At 38.8% G+C, this 10323-nt stretch overlaps 1 protein-coding gene across 1 annotated transcript in view; it reads left to right on the forward strand.

Annotated features, from left to right (window-relative positions):
* RRAGD (Ras related GTP binding D) overlaps window positions 1-8791 on the forward strand; it is an 87386-nt gene extending 78595 nt beyond the window's left edge. The window contains exon 11 of the mRNA XM_006155308.3: window positions 6388-8791. Within this exon, the coding sequence (XP_006155370.1) occupies window positions 6388-6539 (152 nt within the window). The 3' untranslated portion in view covers window positions 6540-8791. The remainder of the gene's footprint in view (window positions 1-6387) is intronic.
* Window positions 8792-10323: the final 1532 nt, after the last annotated feature.

Consider the following 10323-nt stretch of genomic DNA (forward strand, 5'->3'; position numbering starts at 1 on the left):
TCATAGCCATTACGCTAACTGCTGGTTCCCCCACTAAGCCATTTTTTACCACTTGTTTTTTTTTTTTTCTTTCTTTTTTAGGTTTTTGCCATAGGGTTTATGCACACATGTACTCACTGGAGAGACAGAAAGAGGAAAAGTGTGAAATCATCTGCCAGGAGGATGGACACACTGCAATCCCTTCTCCATTCTCCACTTGGGATTTTGAGCATGCACGCACATGTGCCTGGTGTGATTTTCAAGCTGCCAGGTCAGGGACTTGAACCATGGGGTCCTTAACCATCACATCAGCTGCTGGCCCCTTACCATATTATTTTAATGATTGTGTTAAATTCATCTATTTTCGGACATTATATTATTTCTAGATTTTTGTGTTTTAAATAATGTTATAAGGACCTTCGTTGCATTAAATACTTGTGTGCATCTTTGATTATTTCCTCAAGAATAACTTCAAGTGGAAATGTTTAGATTAAAAGGATAGGCACATATTGGTAGCTTCTAATGCATATTACCAAAATGTCCTTCAGAAAGATTTTACAGATTTATGCTAAGAGACTATGAGTATATTCATTTTGCTGTATTCCTATTAATATTCGACATTGGTATTTTTAAAAGTTAATTATTGAAAACTAGTGTATTAAATTTAAATTTATATTTCCTTGTTTCTTTGTGATTGTCTATTTTTTTCTAGGTTTATTATTAGTGACCACATTACCTGTATGTCCTTTGCCTCAAAGCTTTTTATTAAGTGGTATCCTTCTTTTACTCCTTATTTTTAAAAAGAATTATTTATATAATTTTACTTATTTTATTATTTTTAAATAATTATTTTATTTAACTTTATTAATTTATTTACTTATTTTAATTTGACCAGAGAGGGACAGAGAGAGGAGGGAGGAAGTAAAATCAAGCCACCAGGTCCAGGATTCAAACCGCAGTCAGCCATGGGGAGGCCAGCATCCTTAACCATCATGTCTCCTGCTGGACACTTATTATTATTATTTTTTAATTTGACCAGAAAGAGACAGAGATAAAGAGAGAGGGAAAGTGAGAAAGCAAGCTGCCAGGTCCGGGACTTGAACCATATCAGCTATGTGGGAGACTGGTGCCTTAAACACCATGCCACCTGCAGGCCCTACTCCTTATTTTTACATTGCTGAAAAGAAGGACAGATTATATGAAAAGACTTCAAAGAGTATGCCAAAAAATGAAATGAAAGCATAAGTTTACTGTGGTGCCGAAGTTTTGAAATCTATGCATTCTTTTTTCATGATAGACATTTTCCAATAACTTTTTGAAGATCCTCTGTATACCAGATTCATGGAATTTTGAAGATGGGTCTATACCTTGTTTCACCCTCTCACTTTATAGATGATTTTACTCAGGCCCATAAAATGCAAGTGACTTTCTCTCAAGGTTACACCTATGGCATTCGGGGCTAAAGATTGCTAGGTTTCTCTATATAGAGCTAAGTGTGTACATGTAACCAATGCATATATACTTCTTTGATTAAAGATATTTCCCAGGGGACTGGGTGGTGGTGCAGTGGTAAAATGCACTGCTCTGCAGGATTGATCCACATGAGAAGGTTTTGGGTTCATGTCCAGAGACCTCCTTATGTATGCCACGCATGCACGTGCTTATGAATTAGGACTGACTGAAGTTGCTGGTGGATTGGAGCATCAAGACCCTATTGGGGATGCTGTTTGCCTCCCCGTCTCACTCATGGAATAAATTAAAACTTAAAATGTTATTGGTGGGGACCAGCAGTTGGCGTAAAGGCTATGTCGCTGGACTCCCAAGTAGTTGACCGCAGTTCGCTTCCCGGACCCAGTGGCTTCAAACTTACGCCGGGTGCATGTGCGTGCGTGCCCCAGATCCCGAGGGGAGCATGGAGAAGAAGGGATTGCGGTGTGGCCATCTCCCCAGGGGGTGATTTCTCGCTTTCTGTCTCTATGTCTCTGTCTGTCTGGTGAACGCACATGCCCTAGAGTGAAAAAACCTCTCCAAAAAAAAAATGTTATTGGTGATTAATATTTGGTGTTAATTTTGGGACCAACAGTTGGTGTAATGGCTATGTCACTGGACTCCCATGTAGTCAACCGCAGTTCGAGTCCTGGACCTGGTGGCTTAAACTCACGCCGGGCACGTATGCATTCTGTGAGGAGAATGGAGGAGAAGGGATTGTGGCGTGGCCATCCCCCCCGGGGGGTGATTTCTCGCTTTCTGTCTCTGTCTCTCTCTGTCTTTCTAGCGAGCGCACGCACCCTATAGCAAAAGCCTCTCAAAAAACAAAAAAAAATTGATGTTAATTTTGAAAGCTAAGGGAAATAATAGTAATGAAATAGTACAACGATAATCCCAAACCATGTAGGGTATTAGCAAGTCCTAAAATGTAGGAAATACTGAGATCAGCCGGGATAGCTTGTTTACTTTACACTGATTTTAGACTTAAAAAAAAAGGTTGCAAAATGAGCAACTTCCTCTGAGGTTAATGCTTTTACATTACGATAGTTCAGTTATCAAAACCAGGAAATTAACATTGGCATAATACCATTAATTCAACTACAGACCTTCCTCAAATTTCACCAAAAACCTCTTTGAAAAAAGAAAAGAATCCCACAGAAATGATATGTCTTCGTGGTGTTCATATCAAGTGTTCATGACGTTAAGCCTTATTTTATTAATAGGGATGTGAACCTTGATCTAGTTAAGATAGTCTCTGCCAGGGTATTCCATGGAAGAATTCCTGAAGTTAACAGATTCTTTGAAACTACAGAAATCTTGTTTCTCCTTAAATTTGATCACTAATTTTAATATTCATCTGTGGTTGTAGAACTAAATTAAATAGGAACTTATTATATGGATCACTAGTAAATCATTCCAAACCACATAGATGGCTGTCTCAGAGAAGAGGCAGATTTTTCAGAATTTACTAAACTAACTGGAATGTAAGTACTTTTTTTTTTTCTTTTCTTTTTATTTTTAGGTTTTTGCCATGGGCTCGTGTGTTTGTCGAAGAGAGACAGTGAGAGGGAAAGTAAGAAATCTCCTTCAGGGTGATGGCCATGCCACAGTTCCTTCACCTCCATTCTCCAGGGATTCTGGGCACACACACACACACACACATGCCCAGAATGATTTTCAAGCACCAGGTCCGGGACTCAAACTATGGTCATCCATGTGGGAGTCCAGTGCCCCAACCACTATGCTACCTACTGGCTCCAGTTTTAATGTAATAATAAGATTGTAACTCAACAGGCAGACAGTGTTTATTAATTCATATGTTTAACGTGTATGCTTTTTAGGGTGACCAGCGATTTTCATTTTAGGAAACAGAAAGTCTTCTTAGAAGGGAAATCTTTAGTGCCTAATCTGAGAAAGTCCCAGGCAAATGGGATGAGTCGGTCACCCTAGCTATCATACAGTTACTGTTTTTTAGGTTTCTGGCATAGGGTGTGTGTGCTCACCAGAGACAGTCAGAGAGAAACAGTTAGAAGGAAAGTGAGAAATCACCCTCCAGGGGAGATGACCATACCACCATCCCTTTTCCTCCATTCTTCTCCTGGGATTTTGGGCATGTGTGCACTAGTAGGAGTTTCAGTCACTGGGTCCAGGACTCTAACTGTGGTCAGCCATGTGGGAGACTAGCATCTTAACCACCACCACACCACCTGCTGGCCCCTGCATGACCTTTAAAAAAAAAAAAAACTTATCTACTTCTTTCATGAGTGAGAGAGAGAAAGAAAGACAAAAATACAGCACCTTCAAAGGGCCTCAGCACTGGGCACTCACCCCAGACACAGCCAGGCCCACACCATGGGCACATCTGTGCCCCGCGCACCCACGGAGGTCTTTGCATACAAGCCCAGAACCTTCCCATGAGGGTCAGCCTCGCAGAGCATCTCGATTTACGCGTGCCTCCATCCAGCTCCTCACTGAAGAGGAAGCATGGAGTAGTTCGATTTGTTTGTTGTTACTTTCATCTCAAGCATCGTTGAGTCCTGTGGGTGCTGATAATCAATGCTTGTTACTTAGCTCTTCCTCATATTGCTCTCCAAGTTTTCACTAATGAGTTAAGATCAGATACACATTATAGATATATTCTTCAGAAGGGAGTGATTAAAAAATATGGCTATCTGGACCCTCCTACAAGCAGTAAGGATAGGATTCATGGGAGAGGGACCTGAGGTTTGTTAATTTTTTAAAAAGTTTCCTGGTGTTTTGAATTGCTGATTCAGAGAAGGATGGAGTATGGGATTAATTGTGGTTGCTGGCAAAAAATGGTATTTCTCTGTTTATGTCTCTGTTCTTGTGTTTTCAACTCCCTTTAATAAAAGGATTGAAATAGCAAACACTTTATGCTTACTTCCTTTCAAAACTTCAGTTGTGAACTTTTACTGCTACAAATGCACCAAGATTCCTGTTACAATCTGAAATGTGCAAATGTGAGTCATTTAAGATTTGTTAAGAACTATCAATAGGATGTCTCTGAAATTCCCCAAGATGAATATTTTACTTTCACCCATCTCACTGAGCCAAATTCTCTTGGCTAAGCTTTTTTCCTAAGGCAGTTTGCTCCACATATAAGCAAAGAATATTGAGGTTGTTTTCATGTATCCTATTCAGATTCTTATGAAATGAAATAATTTTTTGTTCCTTATTTATTACTTTTTCTCTGCCTCACTGATCTTTTCTTGACATTTTCTTGAGCAAAATAAGAGTCCTCCTTTTACCATATTTGTGGTTCAGTATCTCTGCAGAAGCAGCAAGGGTACCACTCAAAGGTGTTCCTGCTTCTGGGAGCTGAAGTGGTGTCCACACCCTCCCCAGGGCCCTTGCAATTAGTTATACAACCAATTGAGAGGTGTTTATCTTTGCTGGAATCCCAAATCTTCCTTTTCTACAACTTTATCCTCAAGATAAAGACACTTGCATATGGGGCATCTGAGAGATGGATATAATAGTTGAGCTAGTTATTTTAGTAAGTTTAAACATAGTCAATAGAACCAGCTACCTTATCTGAATTATTGTGAACATAATGTTGCTCTCAACACTTCTACAAATTATTGTTACTGATGAAAAATGTACTCAAGACTTTGGTGTATCTTTTATCCTATTATTTTTTGGTGTGTGCTACTTATATATTTCTGAAAACACAGAATTATTCTCCACTATTATTTCCCCATTAAAATTTTATTTAATATTAGGCCAGCCCCATAGCATAGTGGTTAAACACAGTGTGCAGAAGCTAGATCCAATATGGCTGACTTGGGTTCAAGTCCCTGCCTTGGTGGCTGACTTGCCAGGCATACGTGCCTATGTACGTAGGATTCTGACAGGGTGTAGAACTGGAGGAAAAATAATGTGGCATGACGAGGCCTCACTGGGGAAGGGGTGCTTTTTCTCCCCTCACTTTCTGTCCTGGCTCTCTCTGTGTCTCTAACTCATGTGCATACATATATTCTCTGGCATAATAAAAGAAAATAAATTTATTTAATATTGAAAAGCCGAGTGTGTCATTGATAGTTGCATTCCTGACCTTGCAATTGACTTTAGGTAACTGTTACTTCTCTAAAATCAAGGACTTTGCTCTCCTTAGAATGGTTTAAATATAATAGAAAGTAAATATTTTATTGACTGGTTAATTGATTGATACTGTGGCTTTGAAATCTCAGCCACACTTCAAGTCAGAGTCTGTTTCCACTTAGACATTTTTCCCCCAGAGGGCTTATGTGCTCACCAGAGAGAGACAGAGAGACACAAAGAGAGGAATGGGAGAAGGCATCCCCCCGTGGTGAATGGTCATGCCACAATCCCTTCTCTTCCATCTCTCCCTCCTTTTGAGATTTTGGGCACACATGTATGGATATAGGTTGGCATGTTTTTTCAAGCCACCCCAGCCAAGATTTGAACCAAGATTCGAGTCAGCCATGTGGGATCTGACTCTTTTAACCACTAGGCTATGGGGTTAGCCCTACAGTCAATTTTAATGATGCCTTTTGTAAGGAATTTTTAAAATTAAAGACTTACCTTAATTTTAATAAATCTTTAATTCTGAAAGGTCTAAAGAAAACTAGCCATTTAAAGTTCAATGACTCTTTAAATCTTTTGAGTCATGGACCCAAAATGTAGTATACAATTAAAAATGTTAGAATATATGCTGCAACCTTGCTTCAGGAAATAACTACCTTCATAAAACTTTCCTGCCATCACTAGTGGTTTACACGGTTCACAAAGCCCAGCTGCAGCTCTCCTAGGGAAATCTACGGTCCTTAGTGACAGCTGCTTCTCCATCACCCCCTACTGACTTATTCTGGCCACAGCTGACCTGAAAAGATGATTATTTTATGTGACACATGTAAATATTTTTGTCTTCTTCTCCAGGGCTTATTGACTATAATTTTCATTGCTTCCGGAAGGCCATCCATGAAGTTTTTGAGGTGAGAATGAAAGTGGTGAAATCTCGAAAGATTCAGAATCGGTTGCAGAAGAAAAAAGGAGGCACCCCTAACGGGACCCCCAGAGTGCTGCTGTAGGTGAGGCATCAAGGAACAGCTTTTGAAATCATACCTCTTTGAGGAGGCTGCTGAGTCATGTTGCACAAAAGGAAGAGGAAGGAGATGGGACACGTGACATGGATTTGTTGTAAAAAAAAAAAATTCGTACACTCTCTTGATCTTCTCTTTTTTAAAATAAAGTAAGCACTTTGAAGCAAAAACTTGTATATTAACAATGAAGCGAAATCTACTGTACTTTCATTATACAAATGTAAACTATTGTGGTCTGTAGTCAGAAAACAATTCATGTGAGAATTGCCAGGAACTGTACATATTTTGCACTTTTTCACGTTTTTTTCTCATTGAACTGAACTTTGATAAAAATGACTTTTCTAAGCTTTTTTCTGTACGTGGTGTCAAAGACATGCATACTGTAGTCTATATCCGTATGGCAATCAGAATTTATCAAAAAGTGATACATTGGTAATGATTTTTTGTAAATTTGGGAATCTTTGCTACCAGTTGTTGAGAAAAATCATTTTTCAGTGGAGTTAGAACAGATCGGGGCTACAAACTCCGGGAGCAATAAGAACTGTCTGCTATTTATAATAGTGTAAACAGAGTTTTATAGAATAATATAAGCGCCAAACTCACCTAAAAATTTCTATAGCCATAGTTATGCGTCCCAACTCAACAGTTTTTATGAAGCTCTTTACCTCAACACATATCTATATAATCACTTTATATAGAGAGATTATTTCTTTTTATGCATTACTATTTTTTAGAACCTTTGGGACCATATTTCCAAAATAGTGCCAATGTCGATCACTGGAGAAAATAAGAATGTCGCTGAGTTGCAGGTTTTCTGGAGGCTTTTCTGTATCTGCTACCCAGGGCTAAAGAAACATCAGAGGGTAAAAGTTTCCCAAATGTCTGTGATTGGCAACTGCAGACTAACAAGAATATGTATAGTCCCTATATGTTTAGCCCCTGTGAAATGACCTGTTGATGTGCTACATTAAAAATGTTTATTTAGGGCTAGTTTTTTATTGCTCCATGATCCCAGTGAATGGAGCAAGTCTCAGACCCCTACAGGGAGCTTACTCCCTTTGGTCATACTTGTCACCTCTTGGTTTCCTCTTTGTTTGAACCATGTGCCTCGTGTGCTCTGTCTGGTCCCACCTTACACTGAACTAGAGCTCAGTTTGCCACCAGCATGCTCTGCAAGGCCAAAGAGCCATCCTGAAAACTCCTGATGGTCAGTGGGAAAAGGATGTTGCAGGTGGCATTTCAATGAGCTATGTAATTGTTTCAACGAAATCCTTTGACTTATGTCTAATTTAGACTTAAAAGAAATTAAGACCCTAAATCTACCCATATGTCAAAGCATTCCACATAGATAGTTCTATGTCCATCCCAGGGGTTAACACAACACACTAAGACATGCTTGTGGGACATCAGAAAAAAAAATTTTTTTTTAAATAGCAGAGCCTCCTAAAGTCATCAAAGCTGGTCCTAGCCAAATGTATAAAGTACCTAAAGCAGCTTTCCTTGAAACTCTCCTATTTCTATCTGCAGCTACTTCCCATCCTCTCTTCTCTCTTTTCCCAAGTCCTAGTCCTTTGAAGCTGGTAACTGAAATTTAAGATGGTAGCTGGTAGAGGTTTAAGGTTTGAGCCTCCCTAGGATCTGTGTACTTTGAAAGAAGATTTATAAAAATCATTAAGGTGCCCTTCTTTCCTTCTTCATGATTCCTACTCAGAAACCTGGATGAGTAGGAGCCCAAGGTTCCCAATCTTTTCCCTAATTTCTAGAGCTCTACCCTGTTGGACCTTTGCCAACAGGCCTGGTACATATGGGTTATTCTTATAAATCTAATTCTCTAATATTTTTTACAGAATGTTTCTCTTTGAATAAGCAAATAAAGACTCAGTTTTCTAATACAACTTTATCCTCAAGATAGACACACTTGCATATCTGGCAAATCATACATTAGTTAGATATATTATCACCAGGAAGAGCTTCCATTTTTAAGATGAATATGTGATAGAATTTTGATAAAATGTGCCTTAAAAGCCTATGACTTCAAGAGCAAATGATTCTTTGGGGAAAGGTAAAAATGATTTTATGACATAGGATCCAAGTTCATGGTAGTAAGTGCACTCTTTGATTAATCACATGCTAATATACATTACTGCCTCAATCCTGTAAGTGTGGCAAAGACTATTTTTTTTTAAAAAAGAGATTTTTTGCTATAGGGCAAGTGTGCTTACCAGAGACACACAGAGAGACGCAGAGACAGAAAGCAAGAAATCATCCCCGCCGGGGGGCGGGGGGGGGGATGGCCATGCCACAATTGCTTCTCCTCCATTCTTCTCTCGGGATTTTGGACATGCACGCACACGTGTTTGGCTGAGTTTGAAGCCTCCGGGTCTAGAACGTAACTATTTGAGAGTTCGGCAACATAACCATTATGCCATCTGCTGGTCTCATGGTAAAGTCTTCTTAATTACAGAAAGATGTAGAAGTTATGGCTAAGTGTTTAGTTTTTCGAGTCTGTGCTATTAGAATTGCAACATCTCTTCAAGTCCTATGGTATTTTATTTTTTACTTGAGAGTTACCTTAATGTAATGTGTATGGCCTCATTTCATTTTCAAATGGAACCCTATAAATATAAAACCCAAATACACAACTACAGTGATTGCACTGGATGAAACATTTTCCCTCAGTTTTAATGGCTGAGAATTTGACCTGTAGATTTCTTGAACATGACAGTCCTTTGCTTTGTTTTTCTAAGTTTATTTATTTCCTTCATGAAAGAGAGAGAGAGAAATAAAGAGAGAGAGGGGCACCCTTGATGGGTCTTTTATGTCCTGCAGCCAGCCAGAATCATGGTGTAGCTGGCATGTTGAGATGGACCGGGATATGAACCTGGAGCCTTCCTGTGGTCTAGAGCATTGCACAGCAGCATCCCTAATGTCTGCACCTTTGCAGCATGGCCAGTCTTTGGCCTTTTGTCAATTAGAACTTAAACGTAAGGTAAGACTGTGATTGTGATCTTCGATTACTTTCAGTGATGTAGGTTGTGTGAATGACCAAGGTAGTATATTTTTGAAGGAATATAAATAAAAAACTGGCTGACATTCACAATGTTTTTTTCGAGGAACATAATGTATTTTAGACCCTTAAATTTGAAAGATGCCTATAACCATAGCAATATTATTATATACGGGTTATATGCCAACTCTGTTTGAAACATACTCCAGGAAAACAACTGAACTGTCTTGATTATTATAGTACGGTATGCATTCGAATTGTACAGTCTGGATGTAATTTGCAATCAAGTATAGCATATGTTTTACTTTACATAGCACATCATTTATAAACATTATTAAAACATTGCTTTCAAGAATACTAACTGCCAATTTTAAAGTGTGCATCATACGTTAATGATTTGTTAAGACTCATTTTATTTCAAACATATTCATGACTAAGCTTTCTGGGAGAGAAATGGTCTCTATGGTGAAAAGGTGACCTTTCATGTTGTGAGGTTGTTTACTATACATGTGTGTCACTGTTTCATTGGCTCTTTTAGGTCCACTTAGTAAAATGTTGTCCTTCTTAACCAGCTCTCATTTTATGGAAGTGAAGATAAATCACTCTCTTTAAATTGAACTTCTAGTTTTATTTTATTTTTGTGTTGTTGTTGTTGTTGTTGTTTTTTAGAGGTTTTCGCTATAGGGCTCGTGCACTCGCCAGACAGACAGAGGACAGACAGAGAGAGAGAGAGAGACAGAGACAGAAAGTGAGAAATTATCCCCC

Source organism: Tupaia chinensis, unplaced genomic scaffold (assembly GCF_000334495.1).
Source record: "Tupaia chinensis unplaced genomic scaffold, TupChi_1.0 Scaffold000444_1, whole genome shotgun sequence".
Taxonomy (NCBI): domain Eukaryota; kingdom Metazoa; phylum Chordata; class Mammalia; order Scandentia; family Tupaiidae; genus Tupaia; species Tupaia belangeri.